The 24,835-nt window shown below is 50.1% G+C and overlaps 2 protein-coding genes across 3 annotated transcripts in view; one reads left to right on the top strand and one right to left on the bottom strand.

Moving 5' to 3' along the window:
• Positions 1 to 13,852, bottom strand: part of Cfap99 (cilia and flagella associated protein 99) — a 40,878-nt gene extending 27,026 nt beyond the window's left edge. The window contains exons 1-3 of the mRNA XM_021163932.3: positions 13,737 to 13,852; positions 4,918 to 5,046; positions 658 to 802 (exon numbers count right to left, since the gene is read on the bottom strand). Coding sequence (XP_021019591.1) covers positions 658 to 802; positions 4,918 to 5,031 — 259 coding nt within the window. The 5' untranslated portion in view covers positions 5,032 to 5,046; positions 13,737 to 13,852. The remainder of the gene's footprint in view (positions 1 to 657; positions 803 to 4,917; positions 5,047 to 13,736) is intronic.
• A 109-nt stretch (positions 13,853 to 13,961) lies between these two features.
• Positions 13,962 to 24,835, top strand: part of Zfyve28 (zinc finger FYVE-type containing 28) — a 91,986-nt gene continuing 81,112 nt past the window's right edge. For both annotated transcript variants that reach the window (XM_021162370.3, XM_029477343.2), the window contains exon 1: positions 13,962 to 14,398. In XM_021162370.3, the coding sequence (XP_021018029.1) occupies positions 14,360 to 14,398 (39 nt within the window). In that variant the 5' untranslated portion in view covers positions 13,962 to 14,359. The remainder of the gene's footprint in view (positions 14,399 to 24,835) is intronic.

Below are 24,835 nucleotides of genomic sequence, written 5' to 3'. Positions count from 1 at the left end.
GTCAGCCCAGCTTGGCATCTGGCACCAGCTACCTGTCTTAGCCTACCTGTATGCTGTAGCCCTTACCTCTCCACCTCCCTGGGACAGCAGCAAGGCCAACAGTAGATCCTAGGACTAGATCCCTCTTTGCCCTATGGGTAGCACTACCACTGACCACAGACACTGTGTTCTGTAAATATGGACAGTGGTCAGGGGTGGCTCTCATATTTAATCTTTCCCTGGATGAGCCAGACTAGCATAGGCTTAATCTCTTCATAGATGACAGGATTAGGGTCATGGATAGACTACAAGAGGTATGTATTTTAACCCAAGCTGCCCTCAGGGGCATTCTCTTTCAGATAAGGGGGCCCAGAGTTTGCATGGGGCAGAAGGATTCATGTCTGCTCCCCACCCAGGTCCCAATTTCCCCATCTGAGAAGTGAGAAAATACACCTAACCTGGGCCATCTATACATGTATGGGCACCTGAGAATCAAGTGAGAGAAAGAGCTAAGGTGGAAGCAGGAGGAGCCGCTTTCTGTGTCCTGAACCCTGCCTGCTTGTTGGCCTCTTTCAAGTCAACCTGTCAAGGGTCTGTGGCTAGCTTCCTCTCGAGTCCCTGTCTGGAATGGGCAGCGGGCCTGGGCCTCATGGACATGTGGATAGTGGATACACGCACCCTCAAAGAGGCTGTAGTCGGACCACAGGCAGGTATGGCCATCCCGTGCATAGAAGGCATCCACCACGATGGTCAGTAACTTGTGGTATTCAAGGCAGCCAGACAGAACCTCCAAAACAAACCCAAACTTCTGTGGGCTCAGAGTCTGAAAAGGAAAGCCAAGAGAGAGCTCTCCAGGGCCAGGAGAAGAAGGACAAAGGTAAGGGACAGATACTCCCGCATGGCTGAACAGAGGCCAGATAGTTCAGCTCTCTAGAGTAGTGGGCGATGACCACAGTGATTGGGAAGGCAGGACCTCCAGGGTGAATGAAGATAATGTGGGTTTTGTGGGACAAAATAAATGTGGAAAGCAATGAGACACAGAAGGACAAGTGTTATGCAAATATTCTCCTATATGAGGATAGGTGAATTCACAGAGACAGAAAGAATGGCAAGCAGGTGGCAGGGGAGGGGGCAGGGAGCCAGGCAGCTGGCATTTTGTGGGGATAGAGTTTCAGGTCGGGAACATTAGAGGTTATGGAAATGGATAGACTCTGGCTGTACAGACCTGTGAGTGTGCTTTGTGTGAAAATAGTTAAAACGGTCAAAAGTTATGCCATGTGCATTTCATCACAACTTAAAAATGAGTTCATATAAAGGCTTTCATATGAAGAAACATTATCCAGAAGAAGGCTGCACAATTAAGGGAAGTCTGCGAGAACTTGTCCTGAATAAAAAGCAGGATGGGAAGTGCTGCTAGTAGGTAGCAGCATGAGTTCTGTTCCCTCAGCCAGCCATAGTGGTTGGTACACACCTTTAACCCCAGCACTTCGGGTGGAGGCAGGCTGACTTCAAGGCCAGGCAGGACTACAAAGGAAGACCTTGTCCTGGGAGTCAGAACCATCGGGGTCCACTCATTGCCCCATTACGCCACCTCTAAGCACTGCTCTGGGAGCAAGACCTTCGCCACAGGAGCCTTTGGGGACAATTCAGACCCAAATGATGAGATGACCCATGTGTGATACATGTTAATTATTATTATTATTATTATTTTTTTTTTTTTTTTGGTTTTTCGAGACAGGGTTTCTCTGTATAGCCCTGGCTGTCCTGGAACTCACTTTGTAGACCAGGCTGGCCTCGAACTCAGAAATCCGTCTGCCTCTGCCTCCCGAGTGCTGGGATTAAAGGCGTGCGCCACCATGCCCGGCAATTATTTTTAAAAGTAAGTAGGGTTTTCAAAGTAATTAAGTTTTGGAGGAAAAGGAAGATGAGGGTATCTGCTAGTGCCAGTACAACACGGACAAATTTGGTGGGACACTTGATGCTGAGTCTTTCCATAAAGAAATTTGGAAAGTAAGTTTCAAGGGCTTTATTTATATCACGACCCTTTAACAGAGCTACTGTACTTCTGGGAAGGTAAGGAAAGCTTCCCCAACACAGGAGGTGTCCATGTGCACACATCTGGAGAAGAGGGCGGGGCAGCAGTAGAAACAGGAACCAGGGTCCAACAGCAGGGTGACCGAAGGGTCAAGCATCACTGCTCCATCCCACAGACCAGTATGACGTGACCACTAAGACAACATTATGCTAAGATTTACACAACAACAAAATAGCACAAACCACAATGAAACCACCGGCTATGGCTCTGTGGCCATCCAATACATCTGCCCCCCTTCTCTCTGCATTTCTGTACCCACAGTTCACTGACTCTTCTCTAATAACTTCAAAATTAGTAACTGTTTCCCCACAGTTGGCCACCCCTTTAAACTTCTCCCTTTCTCATATGACTGTGAGCCCCAGAGCTATCTGGCTGCTTATGTTCTTGTTAGTCCAGCCTTGTAGCATCTTTTTATGCTAATACCCACTTGTCCACAGTCTGGGCTCTGACACGACATTTTTCTCCTCACAACCAACCTCCCCATGGGCTAGCCACACAGACTGGGAAGCCAGGTCTGAAGGTTAGACACACAGACCCTGTTGGCCTTCCTGTCTACTCAGTCTCAGGTCTGGACGTTGGGTTCTTGGGGTCTCCTCATCTTGGTGCTAGGTCCCTCTGCCCAGGAAGCCCTATCCTGCTTCCAGGGAGCCGCTGTTTCTCAAAGTCTGACTCTTCGTCACTGCCCGGCTGCTGCCTGCCAAGCTGGCCCTGGTGGGCCTAGGAACCATGCTCTGTGCTGCCAGCTGTAACTCAGCTTCATTTACTTAGACGGTGCATTCAGATATGGTCACGTCCACAGTAAGAAGCTCCCAGGGCTGCCATGCACTTAAGGTGTACAGTCTACCTATCACGTGCCCTGTCCTGAAGCCTTCTGTCAGCCTCTGCCTAGCGGTCTAGGGGTTGTGTAACTTTCTGGCAGGTGGCATCTCTGGCCTTGACCTGACAGTCGGTATATTACAGCAGGTTTCCGACAGCTGGAGATGAAAGTGTTGTTCAAACTGGGTCAGTACCCAGGGCCCCAAACCATGTTGGCTTCAGAAGGCCTTTGGCAGAACCTGAAAGGATCAACATCTGAAGCAGGAGCTGCTTCTGTGCCTGAGGTAGAGATCAGCTTCATCCGCTGCTGCCAGCTCTCTGGATGGCATCATGGTGCAAGACTTCTCAGGAAAAGGCACACAGATGGCCACGACTTTGCCATTTGCCAAGTGACAGCCAGGACTCATTTATGTTAATCTATTGGTTGTTAACAGAGAAAGTGCCTCAAACTAATTATGAACCGCTAAACCTCAGTTTTCTGTAATGGTCATCAGAGACTAATGACACTAACTTCTGTCTTGCTTGAAAGAAAGAGCCCTTCTATCAGAGCCCCGAATGACTTAGCAGTCCAGGGAGCATGCTGAGTATTCCAAGTGGGTGGGGGGAGTGGCAAGGACAGTGGAGGAACAAATGGATGGACCAAAAAGGACCAGAAGAAGGCAGTATGGCCAGTGGAGTGGACATGAGGATGGGTAGATGAAATGGGGGGGTGGCACAGCGGAGCAGAGAGGCTCTGCAGAGAGGATGCCTCTGTGTCATGTGTGTGGGGAGGCGAGAGCAGAGGAGGCAAGAGGGAGCTTTTGCAGTGACAAGGACAAGGGCTATTCCAGGGCTGAGGTGGGGTATGGGAATAGGTGCTTGCCTAACCTGGGCAAGGATGGGACACAGCTCTGGATGACTGGGCTTGGGCTGCTGAGATGAGCTGTCCGTGGGAGCCCACGGGGACAGAGAGAATATATATGCTCTAGAGCGGACATATATGCTACTTATCATTGGATGAAAGAGCCAGGGGTTGGGGAGAGAGGTCTGTGCTGGATGGAGGAACTGGACCTACCAGCAGGTAGGGTGACTCTCCTGGGTACCCTGAAGCCTCTAGGGGAAGGAGACTCGGAACAGATAGTGTTCAGGGAGCCAATCAGAATGCTGCAGAGCTGCTGTATAGGATGGCAATCTGGGCAAAGTCTGGAGCTGCCAATAGAGGGGGTGGCAAGTCTGATGGGGGAAGAATGTGCTTTGGAGATTTAACCATCCAAAACTCTCTTGGAAGTGTAGTGTAGCTGCCACTGTGACAGGCTCAGATGAAATAGTCCAGAGACATGCTCTGCCTGTCTCTCTCTCTCTCTCACCATCTGCAGTGGGACATGCTGTTGCTGTCTTGGATGTCTCAGCTTCCAAAATCTTTTTTGTTTGTTTGTTTGTTTGTTTGGAGACAGGGTTTTTCTGTGTAGCCCTGGCTGACCTGGAATTCACTCTGTAGACCAGGCTGGCCTCGAACTCAGAAATCCACCTGCCTCTCGAGTGCTGGGATTAAGGCGTGTGCCAGAATCTTGAGAGCTATATTCTGTACAGTTGTCCCAGCCTCAGGCCTGTTATAACAATGCTCACAGTCTAGGGTGGGGGCCTAAGGGTAGAAGCATTTAGTAGGGCCCAGACTCTCTACTGGAGGCCTCTTCAGCTAGACACAACCTACCTTGAACTGTGGCCTTGGGTAGGTCCCTGCCTCCCTCATTGAGGCTGTCCACACAGTGACAGCTCTTCCTGTGAGGGGCTGCCTGCCATAGTGCACCATGGAGGTTTTATAGCTCAGGGTAGAGCCAGGTCTGATGTGCATCCTGGATGCTGGCAGCCTTCTCATGGCAAAGGGTTTATTATCAACGGAAGAACCACCGGCCTTCTAGAGAGCCCTGCCTCACACTTCTCCCCAAAGGAAGCGATGGATCTCATGCTGCTTGCGGGAAGGTGAAATGTAGACGACACATGTCACTGATGTGGTCCCCTAGGAACCCAGGTAGCTCCCCTGACCGTACCTGCTGTAAGGAGGTGAATACTGTCTCCACGAATTGCTCAGGATTGTCCTTTCCAGGCTTAAATTTGTCAAGCTGCTTTATCACAATCTCAATGCATTTTTCATAGTAGGTCATCTTTGGAGCAGGGTCCTAAGACACACCAACACAAGTCACGTTACCCACAGCCTCGGAGTCGCCAGTTTAGCTGTTGGCAGTAGTAGTTGCAGGACCCGTCTCCACACCAACAGGAAGTCCACGAGGGTTCTGGGTTCAGCAGTGAGACTTTGGAGGTAGGGGTTTGGGCTCAGGTAAACTCAAACCCACTATTTGGTTAGTTCATCTTAGGCCTCTGCTGCACAGGGTGACTGTCTGGCCTCGGTGGGCTCACTGTTAGGTCACTACTTAGCCCCAGTCTCAGCCCTCTGTGCCCTAGGTTTCAAGGCAGCCACCAAAGCCTCACAGGCAGGTTGTGAGTAGGGTGACCCCTAGAATGGGCTCAGGTCAGAAAGCCGGCCTCTGAACACTCCTCCGTCCAGGTGGGTAGCTGGTTTCTCAGCAGGTTCTACCCAGAGCAGGCAAAGATGACAGAATCAGGAAAGACTGGGGAGTTCCCAGGTGCTGTGGCATGTGAAGAGCATGACCCATGCTCACACATCCAATAAATAGAAATAGTAAGAAACATTTCAATTAAAATGAAAAATAAATAAATGGCGAGAGCTGAGCACTAACACGCATTCGCCCCTCGGTTTCCTAACTGTGCACGTGATGTGACCGGCTGCTGCGTCTCCTGCTGCTTTGACCTCCCTATCAGGATGGGCCATGACTTGAACGGTGAGATTAAATAAAACCTTTTCTCCCTGAAGTTGCTTTTGCTAGTATTCATCATAGAAACAGGACAAGAAAGCAAGGTCCCCTGTATGAAGGCCAGTCCTGGCCAGCCATGCCAGGCCTAGTAGCTTATCTTTGAAGATCAAGGAGCTATTCTAGGTGGTCAAAGTACCAATGAGAGCTTAAGAAAGAAAGAAGAGAGAAAGAGGACAGGGATATGCTCAGAACTGAAGGATGCAGCTTTCCAGAAGGGCGAGGCCTCTGCAGAACTCACACTAAGTTAGGGTACTACAGTGCTCTCAGCAGGGATTGGGATTAGAACCAGAGGGTCATCTGTCAAAGGTCCTGCTTGACCCCTGAGCAATCCAGAGGAACAGGCAGGGGTCTGGGAAGCTGAGGTTGAACCCAAGGGAATGTGGTTGTGGAGGAAATGCAGATGGCTCTAAGTCAGTGTTCTTAACCTTCTTAATGCTGTGACCCTTTAATACAGTTAGTTCCTTGTGTTGTGGTGAGCCCCGACCATAAAACCATTTTCACTGCTACTCCAGCGCTGCAGTTTTGCTACTGCTGTGAATCGTAAATGTAAATATCAGGATACCTGATGTACGACCCTGTGGAAGAGCTGTTCAACTCCCAAAGGGGTCGAGACACACAGATTGAGAATTGCTGCTCTAGGGTAACAGCTGGTGCATGCCAAGACAAAGAAGCCAGAGGAAGAGGATGGGGTTTTCCTGACATCTTTGGGGGATGCCTCTCTGTGGAGGAGCTACCAGGGAAGCTTCAGTGAATAGTTAGGGGGGGAAGGCTGGGATCACTGAGGACCAGAGCCCCGTGTACCCTGGCTGCATTCTGGGCCAGCATAATCATAACGAGGGCTCGACAGGGCTGCAGACACACAGGCACCACCAGCCTCACTGAGAAAAAGACCTCATGGAGTCTGGAAACTCCATGAAGCCCTGGTACCATGAATAGGCTCTAGGGGCGCAACAAGGAAACTCCATAGGCACCCAGGAAAGGCACAGCTAGGACTCCATCCCTGCTCAGCCCATGACGACAGGTAACAGGGCAACTTTTCTTAGGCCTAGAAACTCTCAGGGCAATCTCATGGTAGCTTCCTCCTGGGTCAGTGGGGGCTCTGATGATAAAAGGCAGGAGGAGACATATCACGCACAGTTCCACACCTGTCAAATGAAGCCAGGTATGGCATTCATGTAGGGAGAGATCTAGGGCTGACCTGCACCCTGTGAAACCGCCTCCCTGGAGACTGTCCACAGGAGCCCTCTACCCTATAAGGACCATTTACTGTTGGAGGGCTGGAGGGTAGGAGAAAGACTCTGAGGGCTCCTAGGGTCCTCTCCCTCTCTGGTCACTCAAGTTACCTCTACTGAGCTTCCTGGTGAGAGACTTGAATGCTGAGAGGAGGCTTCTGGGAACTCCTGCCTACTCTGCTCCCCCACTGCATGATCATTCTGAATGAGCAATAGATGGGCTTCATGCCCAGTGGCCATTTCACCCTCTCTCTGAATGTGGCTTCTCTTGGGAGGGACAGAAAAGGCCAGACATTTAGCTATGCTGACATGGTTAGATTCAAGCACAGGAGGCCAGGATCATTTTCTGGGACATTGCTTCATAGACTGGGAGACCTGTGGCTTCCCCTCTGGCTCTGTGTGTGTGTGTGTGTGTGTCTATCTGCCTGTCTGTCACGGAGGGGGAGGGAGGGCTCCATGCTGAGTGAGCCTGGTGATCTGGCGTTATTCAAGGAGTTGGAGCGAGAGCCCCTCCCTGAGACTATACCTGCCAGGCAGTACCCTGGAGGTCTGCTCCTGTCCTGGCTCTACCCCTTGTCTGGTCAGTTCTGCAAGCCCTGATGTCATTGGCTATGCAGGACCTTTGCCCTCTTTATCTGGAACAGTTCTTGGGGCCCTTTGTTCCACTCGGGATCTCTCCTAAGTAGAAAACAATCTCAGACACTCCAGGAATCTTGGCTAAAGGCAGCCTGTGGGTGTGGGGAGGTCCTTCCTCCTTTGTGTGTTTGTATGTGTGTGTGTGTGTATGTGTGTTGCCGGGGGGGGCTTGGGGGGATGGGGGTGAGGGTGAAGAGGGAGGATAGCTGGACTCCTGCAAGCATTTACCAAGTTCTCCAACTCCTAGTTACTAGTGTCCTGGTGGCAAACACGGCATTGACAGGTAGCTCTAGAGAGAACATTAGTTCTGAAAAGATTATCCACCTCTATAGTTTTCAGGGCCCCAGCAAAACAGTTTTTCCCAGCCAGGTGCAGCTAGTGGACAAAAGACATGTCTAGACACACTAAGCACTGGCTCTCACTTCCCATGCCTCTGACAGTATCAGAGTCCTTGCTGGAGGTGGCAGGGTGCAGGCTGCCAACTCAATCAGTGTCGGTTACTTGTGTGCATGGAATCCTTCCCCCCCCCGCCCCCCCCGCCCCCCCTCCCCGCCTCACTTTTGAGATAGAGGATGTGTCTATGTGAAGTCCTAATTACATCCACCTAGTCTCCCAGCCCGGCCCCTCCCAAGGCACCAAGACTGAGCTGAGGTTCCTGAGGGCATTGGGTGGGGTGGGAACAGCAGTGGGCCCCAGGGCTTTAGCTTTGTCTGTTGTGGGAGAAGTGGAGAGGTGAGGTCTCAAGAGTCTGTTCCCACGTTCTGTTGCTGTGGGACCCAGAGGGGTCTCTCAGCATGTGACAAGTTTCAGTCCAAAGTCTTCTCTTTCACTGGGGTCTTTCAGTGGCTTAGAAGTCTCTTTCTTATGACCCCTGAACCTCAAATCCTCCACCCTTTCTCTACCCATTAGTTTAGGGGAATCTCTCAACATCGAGTTACCAGCTTACACTGCCTTCTCTGCCTGGGAGTCCCTCAAGGAAACCTCTGAAGTAAATTAAATATTCATTAAGTCTTGGTAAGTGTGGTGAGCAGGTCCCCACCTGTCACCTAAACCTGGCCTAGGCCTAGAGTGATCTATGAAGGGTGAACACAAAAATAGAAAAAGGTGTAAGTAGCTAAGGCAGGTTCCTCATCTGATCTGAAAGACAGTCACAGGTGGCCAGGATAAAACCGACAAGAACACACCGACTAAACTTAGGACCTCCGATATCTAGGTTTCTGTTACCGAGTTTTATCTAAGCCCAGACTGATTTAAAAAAAAAAAAGTTAGGGTTGTTGAAATGGCTCAGTGGTTAAGAGCACTGACTGCTTTTTCAGTCCCCAACAACCCAACCGCATGGTAGCTTACAACCATCTATAATGTGATCTGATGCCCTCTTCTGGCACACAGGTGTATATGCAGATAGAGCACTCATGTACTTAAATAAATAAATCTTTAAAAACAAGTCTCTTATGATTAGACAGTTTCGTACATGTGGACAATATGCTTTAACCTCACTCATCCCACACAATGACTTTCTTTTCCTTTCTTTTTTTCGAGACAGGGTTTCTCTGTGTAGCCCTGGCTGTCCTGGAACTCACTCTGTAGACCAGGCTGGCCTTGAACTCAGAAATCCGCCTGCCTCTGCCTCCCAAGTGCTGGGATTAAAGGGGTGCACCACCACTGCCCTGCACACATTGACTTTATAAATTGTCTGCTTTTACTAATTTTTACTAACATGAGTCCTTTATACAAGACGTTTCAGTTTTATTGTCTCATTTAACTGGGGGGATAGATTCTCTGACAGTATTTTCTAAGGAAACAAGAGAACAAGCCCATGTTGAGGAGTTTGGAGTGGGGAATCTGGTTCCCTATCCCCAAAGAGATTTTCTTTCTGTGAGAGCCTGGGGTGTGGCCTCAAATGCCTCACTTGCTCTGTCAAAGAAGTGAGGTATAGGAGACCAGTACACACATAGCCCAGGACCCAGAGCGAAGAACACAGGCAGGCAAAGAAAGCGTTTTTATAGACTCCCAGTTAAAGACCTAGGAGTGGGGCTCAGCCAGAAAGCACTAGCCTAAAAAGCCAGGCCTTGGATTCTATCGTCAGCACCAAGGAAAACAAAACCAGAACAGAACACAGAGCAAATGTCCTGGACACAGTGCTGAGAAGTGGCTGCTCTTCTTTCTCCACAGGTTTAAGGCAGCAGTCCGTGACGGCAGGGAGCCAAGGTAGCAGGAGCCTGGCCAATGACCACACTGCATGCAGAATGTGAAAGGAAACAAAATACATCCAGTGCACAAAGGGAAACAGAGGGATGGCGGCATCCTAAGGCTCGGCTCCCCTTCTCCACAGCAATTGTAATCATTGTGAACAAACCAGGATCCCTGGTGGGACACCCAGCCCATGGACTGGTCCTGCTCACAGTTAAGGTGGGTGAGTCTTTCCACAGGGTTAAGGTAATCAAGATTACACCCTCCCATCTAGGCAGGCATGTCCAGTGGTCTCTCAGGTTGTCTAGGTCCTATCGACATGCTAACTATCATTAGATACTCTGATGGGAATTAGAGTATTAGATTTTCCTTTTTCAGTAAGTTTCCAATCTGGAAGCCCAGGTCTTGGGCTGAATTGATGTGGCTGTGTTGCCCAAGGTGCCAGGGAGTAAAGACTGCTTCCTGCTCCCCTGCTAGGGAGCCCGTGTGTCTCTGCAAAAAGGGTGGGTCAAGTGCCCGAGGCTGACCTGAGTCAGGGAGGATGGAAGAAATCAATTCAAGCCCTCCCTGGTCCAGAGTTGACCTTGGTAGAAGGATCCAAATGGAATGGACCAAAGAACCAACCTGTAGGTGGGAGGGAGCTCCCAGGAGCCAGCCTGACCCTCTGCTCACTGTGTGGTAGAGGCTGCCTTGCAGGGATCTGCACACCCACCTGGGGCAAAGAGCAGGTGCCTTGTGAGGGTGGGCAGACTCTGAATCCCCTCTGAAATTCACCTAAAGTTTGAGCAAAACACTCATATCTGCAACTGGAGAACAGGCATGGGCTCAGGCCAACTCTGAAGCATGCTTCGAGCACCTCAACTCTACACTAAGTTATGTTTTAATTTTTCTCTTGTTTATTTTTATTTTGGGGGAAGGTGGTCTTGATATGTAGTGGAGTCTGGCCTCAAAATCTCCATCCTCCTGCCTCTGCTTCCTCAGTGCTGGGATCACAGGCCCACATATCCACAGCCAGACTCAGCTTTACTTAAAATAATTGTCTGTTTACTTGCTTTTAGTGCAGGAGACAGAACCCACAGCATCTCCTACACTGGGTAATTGGTCCAATACTGAGCCACAGCTCAAGAATCTCAGTATTATTTAGTTTGTGGGTGAGAATTGAGATCTAACTCTTAAGTGGATTGATTTCCTTTAAATATGGCTCTTTAACTCCATTCTCGAATCAGGGCTCAATGGTCTGGCCCTTGAGGTAACCTGGAAGGCAGGCTGAAGCAAGCAAGGAAGGTTCGTTTCTATCAGATGCAATCCACTTCAACAGTCTTAGGCCATATCAAACATATGTTAGTGAAAGCACCCTCTTTCCCCACAACTAAAGCTGCTCTGCTAAGTGTGGCTACTGTTGAGGTTTTGTCTTTTACTGTGTATCACAATGTTAAGTGTTGGGGGAGGGGCAAGACCAGGAGTCTGCACATAGACCTAAGTGACCCTGCCCCCAGGTTATTTCTGATTGGTATATAAAGATGCCAATAGCTAATAGCTGAGCAGAAGAGACATCGGTGGGGTTTAGGTTTTCTGGGCTTGGGATTGGAGAACCATGAGAAGAAGAAGGTGCAGGAGGAAGGAGAAGCCACCATAGGTTTAGATGAGCTGGAGTTAAGAGCAGCCCAGATGAAACATAGTAAGTAGTAAGTAATAACTTGGGGTTATCAATAGGAAAGTAGATTCTAATTGCATATAAGGTAGGGATCTGCTCAGCTCTTGTGCTGTTTAAGGCTTATTGTAAATATAAAGGTTGTGTCTTTTATCCATGAACTAAATGGTCAAAGACTGTGTAGAAACCCCAGGTTGGAATTAAAAATTTCTACAACAGGCTATGAAGCCACTCCTTGCAGCTTTCTCTTCCCTCCTGAACTACAAAGCCTGACTCTCACTTGGGCCTATTGTTACCCAACCGGTCAGTGACATTTCTCAGCCTCCTTGAAAGCTGGCTATGGTCATGTGTACAAGTTCTTTGATCTCTGAGAATAAACTGTGGGAGCATTAGCCTGAAGTGTAGGACATCTCTTTCTTCTCTTTTCCAGTAGGTTCATGGGCTTAGGAGGCGATGGCTAGAACCAGTGTAGCCATCCTGAATCCTGAGTAAACAGGTCAAGGATGGTAGCCAGAAAGCTGGTTCCTGTTGTATGTCCAGAATTACCTCTGGACACATCTCTCTCTTTTCCTCTGTCTTTTTTAAAGATTTATTTATTATTATATGTAAGTACACTGTAGCTGACTTCAGACACACCAGAAGAGGGCATCAGATCTCATTACGGGTGGTTGTGAGCCACCATGTGGTTGCTAGGAATTGAACTCAGGACCTTCAAAAGAGCAGTCAATGCTCTTACCCACTGCACACCAGCCCTGCACACATCTCTTGAATGTGAACAAATCTGTCATGCTGGGATCTTTCTGCCTATAGTTAAGCCTGATCCTGATATACCTACCTCCTTGGGCTCAGCCTTTATCCTGGGCACAACTTCCAATATGAAGCATAGAAACAGCTTCTGCACAGTAATAGCCCCAGGCTTTGGAGTTGGCCAAGGGTGAACAGACCCCAGATAATTTATTAATCTACTTACTACTGGACATGAATTCATGTGTCTGCTCAACGTCTTCACTTGGAGAAGATGATGGCTTTGGGAAGAGCTGCTTTTAGTTTTCTTTTAAAAACTTTTACTTATTTTTATGTGTTTGTATATATGGGTGCATATGTAAGTGTGTGCAATTCCATGGGGAGGCCATAGTGTAGCCCTAGCTGTCCTGGAACTCACTTTGTAGACCAGGCTGGCCTCGAACTCAGAAATCTGCCTGCCTCTGCCTCCCAAGTGCTGGGGTTAAAGGTGTGTGTCACCACGCCTGGCTCCACCTTGTGTTTTGAGGCAGAGTTTCCCACTATTGTGGTGCTCACCAACTAGGCAATAGGCTACATTGACTAGTGAACCCCGTGGGTCCATCTTCTTAGCCTCTGGAGTGCAGCGATTGTAAATGTTTGTTATAATGCCTGGCCTTTTTTACAAAATATATTTATTTCGTATGTTTCTGTGTATTTGCCTGCATGTATGTGCATCACATGCATGCAGGGCCCATGAAGTCCAGAAGAGGGGTTTGATTATCTGGAGGTGGAGTTACAGAAAGTTGTGAGCCGTCATGGAGGTGCTGGTGACTGAATCTGGGGTCTTGCCCAGAGCACCCACTGCTCTTAATCACCGTGCTATCTCTCCAGTCCATGCCTAGGGTTTTTGTTTTTGTTTTTTTTTCCGGTGAGTTCTGGCATGCTGAACCTTCTTCCGCCAATTAGGCAAGCACGTCACTGATTGAGCTATCTTCCCAGCCCCAGAAGCAGTTTTTATGACTGAGAGAGTATACAGTTGTGGACATGTTGACTCTAAGGTGATCTATTAGTTGTACAAATAGTGAAGAACAGGCAAACAGGTCTGAATTCAAGCATTTAGGCTGGGTGGAAAAAAATGTTTGTAAAACCACGTAGCTGCCTGGAACTACATAGAAATGGGTGGAGAACAGCTTCCAAGGAGTAAGAAGGGGGCTACAAAGCAGGTCCAGGGCTGAGGGGCTAAGGGAAGATTCAGGAACTGCTAGGGTACACACTGTATTAAGAGGTAGTCACCTGGGTCACCTGTTAACAGAAAGAGAAAGAGAGAGAGAGAGAGAGAGAGAGAGAGAGAGAGAGAGAGAAATTGGAGGTGGTGGAAAACACCCTACTTTTATTTTAGGAGGTGGGAAGAAAAGCGCAAAGGTAGCTCGCTAAGGCCAGAAAATCGGCAAAGATTGGAGAACTGGAGAAAACGAGTTAGGGAGAAGAGGATGGGCTGTGCCTGGCTCCCTGTGGCGGCCCCTCACCTTAACCTGCCCGCCTACCTGGGGGCCTCTTGGCCTTCCTTGGCTTTAACCTCGTCGTCTGTCCAGGCGCCGCGGGCGGGAGCGTTCACTGGCCAGCTCCGGTACCCGCAGATCGCCTAGGCGTCGTTTGGGCGCCGTCACCTAGCAACGCCGCGCAGGCCCTGCCCGCGGTGGGCGCCGGGACCTGTAGTCCTGAGCCTCCCTCCCTTGGTGCGCGTCCCGGGTGGGGTACGGCGTGGCGTTGGGCGGGGATTGGCGGCCTCGCCCGGCTCGCCCCATCCACCACTTGCGGCGGGCCGGGGGCGTGCGGCGCCTGCGGCGCATGTGCGGTCGTGACCAGCGGAGGCGCTGGGTGTTCTTAAGCCGTGAAGCACCGCGCGCCCTGTGCCCGCGCCTTTCCGCGCGCCCGCCCGCTCGCGGGTTTGGGTCGGCCGCGCGCCGCTCGCTGAGCATCCTTCCGGCCGCGCACCTGCCCCGCGCACCTGCAGCCAGCTGCTCGGCGCTAGGCGCCGCGCTCACGATCTGCTTGCTCAAGCAGGTCCCGGCCCTGCCTGCGTGTCCACCCCGCGCCGCAGCCGGACCCGGGCGCAGCGCTGCAGAGGGCGAGGGCCGCCCGGAGCGTGGCCCGGGTCGGCGCGGCGATGATGAACAGATTCCGAAAGTGGCTGTACAAACCCAAGGTGAGCGGCTCCAGCTGCGGACCATGTCCCGGCGTCGCGCTTTACCCCCTCCAGATCCCTTATCCTGCAGGTCCCTCCTTGATAGATAGACCTCGTTTCCTTGGCCCTGTATGAATCCCTCTCTCCGGTTCATGCGATGCCCTTTCCCTGCATTCCGCGACTTGGACAGACCATGTACCTGGCGCGCATTGACTGCTCTTTTCCAGTACCAGACGGGGCTCCTTCTTTCGGGCCTGGGTGTACTGTCATGTTTCTCCTCGTCTGGGTACTAGATGGGCCCCAGCTCGCACCCAGCGGTCCCAGCCTGCGTGCTCAGAGCCCCTACTTATCTTGGTTCCCTCTAGCCTCACCGCTGATGCTCCTTCATCTTTTCGCACCACAATTATTCTGTCCTAGGATAGTGGGTCTCCCACCCTCCCTTCGCACTTGGGAACCGACCTTTTCATTCCCCTTTCTCCAACCTTAGGCTTTGGTCAGACCCTTTCTTCCCGTATCTTTGAGGTCCCTCACGCCGCGGTCTGGTCCTCTATCCCAAACCGGAGTAATTGGATCTTGGTCCAGTTCGCATCTCTATCCTGTTCCGGTAGCCGCCTGCACCCTTTTGGATCTCCGACCAGCCCTCAGCCCAGTCGCGGGGTGAGGCTCCTGGAGCTTGCAGCTTCAGTGGGCCGGAGGTGCGATTCACCAGCCAGTTCGGGTCCAGGCGGCGCGCCCCGGCAGCCGTGCCAGTCGCACTGCGGGCGCTGCGTCCCGCTGCCTGCCTGGGGCTGGCAGCCCGGAGCCGGACCCGGTGCGCTCTGTTCGCAGCTGGGCGATGCAAAGCTAGGATCCAGCGAAGATCCAGGACGCAGCTGCGGCGTCCAAAGCCGCGTGTTGGGGGTTGGCGGAATCTGGGGACGCCAACGCTGGAGGTCTTCAGAGGGTCACGACCTGGGTGGGGTCACTGCAAAGACTAAGGGCGGGAGCAGTGCAGCGGCTGCGTGCTGGTGTCTCCGAAGTCAGAGGCCTCCTTCTCTTTGGCCCACGCAAGGAACTGACCGCTCTCCCGCCGTGACTAGCCACATTTCTTGGTTTAGGGTTTCTGTCCCAGACTCTGTGAATGGTGTCTCGGAGTGGGGCGAGTATTCTGGAGAGACAGCTGGTCTGTTTGGAAGACTGGCATTTGAGGTTTAGGGGACTTTCAGAGATCTGAAACTGTTACAGTTTTTGTCTGCCGAGGTCGGGAAGTTTTTCCTTAGGTTAGAGAGTGTTGGGGTGGAGGCTTACAAAGCATGGGGCTGCCTTTGATCAGCCTTGGACTGGACAGAAGGTATTCTGGAGTCTTGTGCGCTGGTGCAGCAGCGGTTCGTGCTCCTGTCTTCCTGGTTGTGGGCAAATATACTGGGGGCGGGTGTGTGTGTGTGTGTGTGTGTGGGGGGGAACCCTTGCGACCCTTGCGATGGGTGTGGTTTGAGTCTTGCTTGCCCTTAGCCACGCCCTAGGCGTCTGGCACTCTCTTTGCTGCAATCCCTTCAATGTACACAGTCCTGCCTGCTGATGATTAGTGGGTCTGCTAGCGGCTGCAGCAGCTCCTGCTCTGCACAAGGAGTGCCCCCCCTCCCCCGCCCCATTGAGTGAATTTTTAGCGCAAGAAAAACAAAACCAAACGACAACAACAACACAAGTTCAGTACTGAAAAAGTCATTGCAGAGGTGGGATTTACTTTTTCAATAACAAATGTCAGGGGAGCGGGTGGGAGTGTTTGCATGCCCAAGCTACGTCCCTGTCTCTCAGAATGCTTCTCAGAATGTGTACCGGCTAGTTTTGTGTCAACTTGACACAGCTGGAGTTATCACAGAGAAAGGAGCTTCAGTTGAGGAGATGCCGCCATGAGATCCAACTGTAAGGCATTTTTTCAATTAGTGATCAAGGGGAAAAGGCCCCTTGTGGCCCCTCATCTCTAGGCAGGTAGTCTTGGACTCTATTAGAGAGCAGGCTGAGCAAGCCAGAGGAAGCAAGCCAGTAAAGAACATCCCTCCATGGCCTCTGCATCAGCTCCTGCTTCCTGACCTGCTTGAGTTCCAGTCCTGACTTCCTTTGGTGATGAATAGCAGTCAGTATGGAAGTGTAAGCTGAATAAACCCTTTCCTCCCCAACTGCTTCTTGGTCATGATGTTTGTGCAGGAATAGAAACCCTGACTAAGACAGAATGCTGGTGGAGCACTGGGACGTCCAGGTGCCATTCCAGCAGTGCTACAGTAGGAAAGGTGCGTTCTGTGACCCTCCCTAGCTGTTTGAAAGGAAGGAGCAGTGCCTACTTAACCATTGGTTATCACTCACAGCTAATTCACAGTGGTCTTCCTTTGTTGTGCCCCAAAGTTAAGTATCATGTCCATAACGTTCCCTGTTGAGCAGTGGATTGCTTTCTAGGTACAGACCATGGCAAGTGGAGAGCTGAGTTGGTAACTTTGGGTGATTCAGCCCAAAGCCATGTACTTTTTAGAAGGGAAGAGATAGGTTAGATCCCCCCCACCCCCCCGCAGCTGTCCTCTTCCTCATTGTCATTTCTCAGTAAGCTGTCTGATACTGTCCTTGACCTCTGGACTTGAGCCATATCTCTGTCTGAGATCTTGCTCTGGCCATGACTGTCCCCAGAGCTGATGTCCTGTGGTCAGTCTAATCGTGAGGCATCTCTGGTTTGAGATTCGTAGTTGAATGTCAGTGTCTTGACTGTTTGAAGCATTTGGGTTGTGTTAGGTCATCCTAGTAGTTTTTAATTTTTCAAACCAAAGCTTAGATTTTTTCCCTTCAGTTATGAAGCGATTATGTTTCTCCTTCCTCTATATGAACATATTTTGGCACAAGTGAATTGAGAGTTGTTCCTGAAATGATTCTGAGCCTGGAAGAGTTAAATGGTGGCAGGGGTGGAGGTGGGGTGGAGGGTGTGGGGGGGAGGGGGGCTGTCTCGGGGAGATTGCTTCAGACTTGATCACCTTTCACTTCTTATTTAGATACACTATTTAAACAACATTTAAATATAACTGCTGCTATGGTTTAAAACCGTGTGGTGGAAATATTTTGAAAAATGTTGTTATTCCTACAGTTCAGAGAAGCAATGGGAAATGCTTAGATTATTTTCTAAATGACAAAAATTTTGGTTTCCAAAGCACTAAAAACTGAGTTGGAGGAAAAACATACCCGGTGAATAATAGTTTATGTTAAAATGACATGTCAAAGCATTATATTTTCATTGATTTTCTTAAACTCAGCCTTTGAACAGCTTTTTTTTTTCCCTCCTTGATGAAGTACTATTAGACTCCTGCTATTCTGGGTTTGGCGTCTGTGAGAGAAAGGTGTGTGGTTAAGGCTCAGAGGCTGAGCTGTCCATATTGCTTAGAGAGTGCAGGCAAAGACTTTCTCAGAAAGGATGTCTGCGTTAGAAAGTCCAGGCAGGTGGTGACCTTCTCTGAAACAAAGGTCTAAGCTTGGCGTTTCTCTGACTGACCTGGGTGACATTGCTGGTTACCAAGGGAGGAAGTTGGCATAAGAGGATAAGAACCCTAGGCTAAGACCCTGCCTAAGCTGCAATTCCTGGCTGTCCTGGGTGAGCCTATTGATGCACATGAAGGATGCATTTGTACTTTCTATCTTTAAGGAGGAATTGATTGGCAGGTGCTGCTGCTTGTCAGAGGTATGGGAATGGTGGCTGTGGTGTTTAGTTTCTGCACTTAGACATGCGCCCCACAAAGAGCCTTCTTGTCTCAGCTCCAAACCACTACCAGGGGCGTGGCTATTGACCCACATGCCGCTTCTTTTCTGTGGAGTCTCCTTGCAGTCCTTCACTGCACGATGTGGAGATGCTGTTTGCAAACATTTAGGGTTCAGGTTACAGATGAGATGGACCTCACCAGGGGAAGCCAGTGAGACTCACTGGGTGTCTTTTCTCTAACAGTTCTTTTAAATTATTTATTTATTTATTTGTTTGTTTGTTTATTGTGCAGGGGTCTGTGCTTGTCAAGGTGCACACATGGAGGTCAAAGGACAACTTTCAGGCCTTGGTTCTCTCTTTTCTCCATGGACATACACAGCTAGAATTCAGGATTAGTGGCAAGCACCTTTTTACACTGAGCCATCTTGCCAGCCCTTTTCTATTGATTAATCGATTAATTAATTTGTGTGTGTGAGTGTGTGTGTGTGTGTGTGTGTGTTTGGGCCAAACATTGACCTTGAACACCTTCTTTGATTCCTTTCTGCTATGTTTTTTTTGAGATCTGTGTCTCAGTGAACCTGGACTCATTGTTTTGACTAGACTTTCTGTCTGAGGAGCCCTGGGAACACTCTTGGCCCCCTCTTCCCAGCAGTGCAGTTCCAGATGTCCAGTGCTGTACCTGGCTGTTATGTGGTGCTGGGAAACCAAACTCAGGACTTCACGGTTGCACAACAAACTCTTTACCTACCACCGTATTCTGTCGCCTTAGTTGGCCAGGGTCCAGATCCACAGTCAGGAACCTTTCAAGTTCTTACTCAAATGCCAGCCCACCCTACCACAGACCATCCTATTGGCTGCCTTCCATTCACCAGCTTCCTCCTTACATGCCCCACCCCACCCCATGCTTCTTGACTAATAACCAACCCATGTGTTACCTGGAAGTGCAGGGGTAGGTGGAGGCAAGTCTGGAGTTGGGGCAGAGGGTAGTGGTTCCCAACACCTGCCTTCATCTCCCACCCCTTCCAGAGCCTTTCTTCAGGCTCAGCATTCTCAGGCTGTTGTAGGGTGGGCTAGGGAGCTTAAAGTGGCTTTTTAGGCCTCCTCTGCAGCAGGGCTCCCAGCAGGAAGCCGCTCTCACTTCCCAGGCTGTCCTGTGGTTTCTGTAGTGGGGAGTGTGGGGCCTCCCAGCTCCTGTGAATCTGCAGGGTGAGGGGAGACAGGCAGGACCAGTATTGGTTTCTGAGGGACTTTGTCAGTGCCCCGGGCTCCATTGCCCAGCAGAGCAGCAGACTTACTGGAAATGTGTGGTACGATTTCTGTTAAATGGGCGAGTCATAGCTGGAAGTCCTAAGCTCCACTTAATTGATATTTGGAGATGGTGTCCAGGAAGGTCGTGTGGGGGAAGGGAGGCAGGGGTGTGCACACTGCCCTGCACTGTATGGGTCAGTGGTTACATTCATTCAGTCTGTAGAGGAGAGATGGTGTTTAAGATGGCTTTAGTGCCTGCACTGAGAACTACTAGGACAGCAGCGATGCTTCTCATAATAGAACAGAGATCTTCTACACCTAAGAGCCCACCAGTGTAGCATATTTCTGCCTTGTTGGAACTTATAGCTACATGGAGCAGGTGTGTTCTGTGCCCTGCAGGGATAAGGGACAGTGAACTAAACCCCAGCTCAAAGAGAAACAGATGCTTAGGATTCTGGGGATTATAAGATTTTTTCTCTCATTTTAAGTTGTCCCGAGTCTTTGTTCTGGCCAAGGCTTTTGTGATTGTAATAGCACTGGGTCCAGAGACAAGGCGGCAGGGGCTTTCCCCACTAGGGCCTGAGTGGGGATCCTTTGCCTGTCCCTCCCAGCTCTGTGCCTTAGTTTCCCTAGCTGTCAGGTAGAGGTGTTGGGACCTGCTATACAGAGTTGTTGGGAGTAAAGGCCCATGATAATGGTAGCTCAGCCCCAATTGCTGCCAGTGTCAGTATTCTCATGGGCAGGATAAGAGGGTGTGGCCTCATTGCAGCAGCCTCAGAGGCCATGAGAGACTTCAGCTGCTCTGTCAGGACTTTGTGAGGCTGAAAGAGTCTCCACAGTTGTACACTGCCCTGCCCTTTTCCCCCACATAGTGCTGAGAGCAGACCTTGGTGCAGGTTAAGACAGGGATCCTGAGGGACTTAGCCCTGGGGACCTGTGGCACATGAGAGCCACACTGCCCATCCATTTTCTGAGGGTGAGAGTGCTGGCTGCCAAGTATTGTCGTATTGTCCAGGCACCGTCGTCCTGTTATAGGGATGGCTAGGACTGAATGGCAGCCACCAAGACACCAATGGGGCCATCTTATCAAGCTTGGCCCCAAGTCTCTTAAGTCATCCTCCAATGGCTTGTGTCCCTTGCTCTGTGGCTGGAGGCTCAGGGTCCAGGGTAGGACCCCAGAGCCACAGGGTGGCAGACCTCAAGGGGGAAGGAGTCTGGTATAAGTGATACCCTGGGACTTAGCTTCTTTCCATTTCACCAATCTCTGGTTGGCCGTGCTAGGTAGGTGGGAAAGACAGACTCCTGTTGATGAAGCACAGAGGTTTGGGATGTTGTTGTTGTTGTTGAACATCTAAGTCCCAAGCTATCACTTATACCAGACTCCTTCCCTCTTGAGATCTGGACTTCATGTTTACAAATGATGTCTTGGAAAGGACAGGTGAGCTTGATGCAGCTTCACAGCCATGTTGAGGCAGAGCTGAGGCCTGTCAGACCCTCAGAGTGGAAACCATCGATGTCCTTTGCGTGTCAGCAGAGTCCCATTTTCTGCAGGAAGGACAGGTGGCTGTTGTCAGCTCTTAAATGGATCCCATTTGGCGAGACAATTACTTTTTGTGCTTTCCACAGTTGGGTTGCAAAGAAACTTAGATAGTGATGGGCAGTCCAAGTGTTTAAAGGGGAAAGACAAAAATGAATAGTTTTTTTTCCCCCCAGTGATCTGAATAGATTAGGAAGGAGTAGAATGGAGCATTTCCTATGATGGTAATTTATGTAGAGCCTTGTGAGCTGATGAATGGGTGGGTTCCCCTTACTGTATTTGAAGCTCTTCCATTTCTCATTGTTTTCATGCAGGGTGGAGGCAGGGGGGTGCCAGAGAGTGGAGGTTCTCTCAGCTCCACATGGCCAGTGCTGTGTCTCTGCCATGATGAGTTTCTCTAGCTGAGCCCCCGCTCCACTCTGCTTGCCAACCAGACAGGGTGCTGCACTTTCTTCTCAGGGAGTCGGGAGGCAGTAACCGTCAGCGAGTGAGAGTGCTCCCGTTATTTTTAGGAATATTACGACTAAGAAACCATCTATGATCACGATTAACTACATAAATGCCAGTTAGACTCTTATACAAACCACATCCATGTTCTTAGCAGTGTTATGAATAGTACATAGCCAAAAGGTAGGGGCAGGTCAAGTATCTGTCAACAGGCTAGTGTGGGTCCCCAGGACTGAACTCAGGTCATCAGAGTTGGTAGACAGGACATTTATCAAGAGCCATCTTGCTTACCCTGTAGCCCTTTTTTAAAAAAAAAAAAACTTTTGTTTTTGTTTTTGGTTTTTGGTTTTTGTTTTTTCGAGACGGGGTTTCTCTGTGTAGCCCTGGCTGTCCTGGAACTCACACTGTAGACTAGGCTGGCCTCGAACTCAGAAATCCACCTGCCTCTGCCTCCTAAGTGCTGGGATTAAAGGCGTGCGCCACCACTGCCCGGCTTTTTTAAAGATTTATTTATTTTATTTATATAAGTACACTGTGGATGTCTTCAGACACACCAGAAGAGGGCATCAGATCCTATTACAGATGGTTGTGAGTTACCATGTGGTTGCTGGGATTTGAACTCAGGACCTCTGGAAGAGCAGCCAGTGCTCTTAACCACTGAGCCATCTCTCCAGCCCCTGTAGCACGTTTTGAGGCTAATAGATAAGCAAGGTAAAGGTATTCAGAGTCTTGGTTCTTGAGGTGCTAGCTGTTCTGGTTTTCCCGCTGCCATCCACTCATCTGGAAACGATCCCTGCCATCCACTCATCTGGAAACGATCCCTGCCATCCTTGATGGGAGCAGGTCACTGTAGCAACTCGGAGGAGGATCCCTGCCGATCTGCTCTTTCTGCTTGGGCCGCTCTGGCTCTTTACCTAGGGCTTCTAAAAGATGCAAGTGCGCCGATGATGTGTCTTGGATTGATTGTTGTGGGTTAATTTCATCAAATCTCTACAGCCACACACATAAGTTGCTCAGCTGAGTGTAGCTTTGCTTGTTTGCAGTTTGTCAGCAAGTAGGGCGGGAATGGAGGGTGCTGGCTCCCTAGGAAATCTGGGAGTTGTTGAGTCTTATGGGCCTGACCCGCAGGGACAGGGTAAGTCTCACATGGGTGGCCCTTTAGCTGGGATGGTGGAAGGACAGACAGCAGTCAGCAGAATGAAGGCAAAGGGAGCCTTACTGCAGGGAGCACCTGAGATGTAGGTGGGTCTAGCTGAATTGCTCTCTGTGTCCGGAGCACTGGGGATGAAGTGGGGACCACAGAGACATCAGCTCAGCTTTTGAGGATCATTCAAGCCTTGAGGGTGAAAAGAGCAGGACTGGTAGTTAGAGACACGGTGATGTTTAGTGCAGGGACAGCTGGTGGCTCCTGATGGATGGGAAGCCTGGGCAGGACTGAGTGGGGTCTAAATGGGAAAGGGAGAGCTAGGGACACTGTAGAATGGGAGGCATGGAGGAGCTGGTTTGTAGGACCGGAGTTGGATTTTGGACTGGCATGTTTGAGGGGCCAGGAGTAGATGTTACAGATGGGCAGCCACACCACAGATGGTCTGAAATGGGAGGAAAAAACACAGGACAGGTAGAGGCTTAGATTTTTCAATCTCAAATGCTTTGACCCCATTTCTATCCTACCATCCAAAAGTAAGGGGGAAGAGGTGGTAAATAGGACAGTGTGTGTGGGGGTGTAGACTTATTTAGAAGTAGTTTTGGGGGGCAATTCCAGTCTCTGTTGTTAGGATACCAGCAGTGCAGTTCTGTAGTGTCACCAAACTCAAATCAGCAGTGGCAGCGTGATCTGACCGAAACAGCCAGGCCTCCACCAAATCTGCATGAGTCAGCAGAGCCACCAGAACCAGCGGGAATGCCAGAAGTTCTCTGCCAGCTGTGCCTCTCTCATCAGCGAAGGAGAGAGACCAACAAAGCATTGCAAGGCTAGCTATGCAAGTGTGCCATCGCTGTCCTGGGTCCTGCTTATACTCTCTCCACACATCACCGTGTCCTCCCTGCAAAGCATCACGTGAGTCTGCTTCAGGAGAGCACCACACGACACTAGAAGTTTCCACTTCAGACAGGTTGTAAATACTGACTGAGCTGGCAGGAGAGAAGGTTAGTCCTCTAGATCCAGGCGTGAGAGACAGCTAAAGCCCAAGGCTGGTGACATAGGTTGGGCGTGTGTGTCCTATGGAAGTTTCCGCTGGGCAGGATAGTGGAGCTGGGCATCACAGGACCATGGAGGCTGGTAAGATGGCTTTGGAGCAGCATTCTATGGTTTCTCATTCTGCAGGAAGCTCAATTGAGATCCCCCCACCGCCTACCTCCAGCACTTGACATGGAGCCCAGGACCTGTGTGTACAGGCTGGGGTGCAGTCTACTGCAGAGCTATACTCCAAGCACTGGAAGTCTTCTGAAGGGAGATTGTGGGTAGCAGAGCAAAGGTGGCATTGCACATCCCAGGCTCAGTATGGACATCACACAGCACAGCATCACAGTGATGACAGCGTCACTGTGGTGGCACTCATGGGGCCAGTCACCAAAATGTGTGTACACAGAAATATCCTGGGAAGCACTTGGAGTGTTGGTTTAGGCTGAGGGATGGGAGGTTAGCATTGGGCAGCCCTTTCAGAGTGTGTCAAATGGGATTTCAGGAGAGAGAACAGAATGGAGGTGGAAGTGCTTTAGCTTGTGGCTGGGAGTTTCTTGAGGCAAGTGATGGAGTTTGAGAAGCCCAAGTCCCAGATGGGGAAGTGGTACCAAGCAGGTCCATGAGTAAGACTGTGGGTTAGACTCAGCAGCTTCATCAGAGGCTTATGTGACTTACAGTTTTGGAGGTTTAAGTCTGTGCTGGTTAGTTTTTGTTAGCTTGACACAATCTAGGGTAATCTGGGAAGAGGGAACTTCAAATGAGAAAATGTCAGATTGGCTTGGGAGGTATTTCCTGTTGTGAGAGGGTCTCACCCGTTGTGGGTGGAGTCATCCTGGGCAGATGGTGCTGGGTTGTTTAAGAAGCAAGCTGAGCAGTCCAGTGAGCAGTGTTTCTCCATGGCTTCACTTTCAGTTCCTGCCTTAACTTCTCTGGGTGATGGATTATAAGCTGTAAGGTAAAATAAACTCTCATTTTACCAAGCTGCCTTTGGTTATAGTGTAAAACTAAATCAACATACGATAGCCCCATTGGTTTGGCTGCTGCTGAGAGCTGTGACTGACAGGCAGTGTGTGTGTGTGTGTGTGTGTGTGTGTGTGTGTGTGTGAACTTTCATTGCCAATCATGAAGTCAGAGGGGCTACTATGTGTAGGCTTAGATTTTTCAAAAACCACTTTACTAAGGGTTCTTAAATGCTTCAACCTCCCTTCTAGCCCACCATCTACCAGAGGTAGTGGAAAAGAAAGCTTACAAAGGAACTGGGGTTGTGGACCTGTTTAGAAATAGTTCTTTGGGACTCTTCCAATCTTCGTGGTCAGCAGTCCAGTTCACTAGGCA

This window comes from Mus caroli, unplaced genomic scaffold (assembly GCF_978045245.1).
Source record: "Mus caroli unplaced genomic scaffold, Mus_caroli_1 scaffold_4, whole genome shotgun sequence".
NCBI classification, from domain to species: domain Eukaryota; kingdom Metazoa; phylum Chordata; class Mammalia; order Rodentia; family Muridae; genus Mus; species Mus caroli.
The sequence above is the reverse complement of the archived record's forward strand: the minus strand, read 5'-3'. Positions and strand labels throughout refer to the sequence as shown.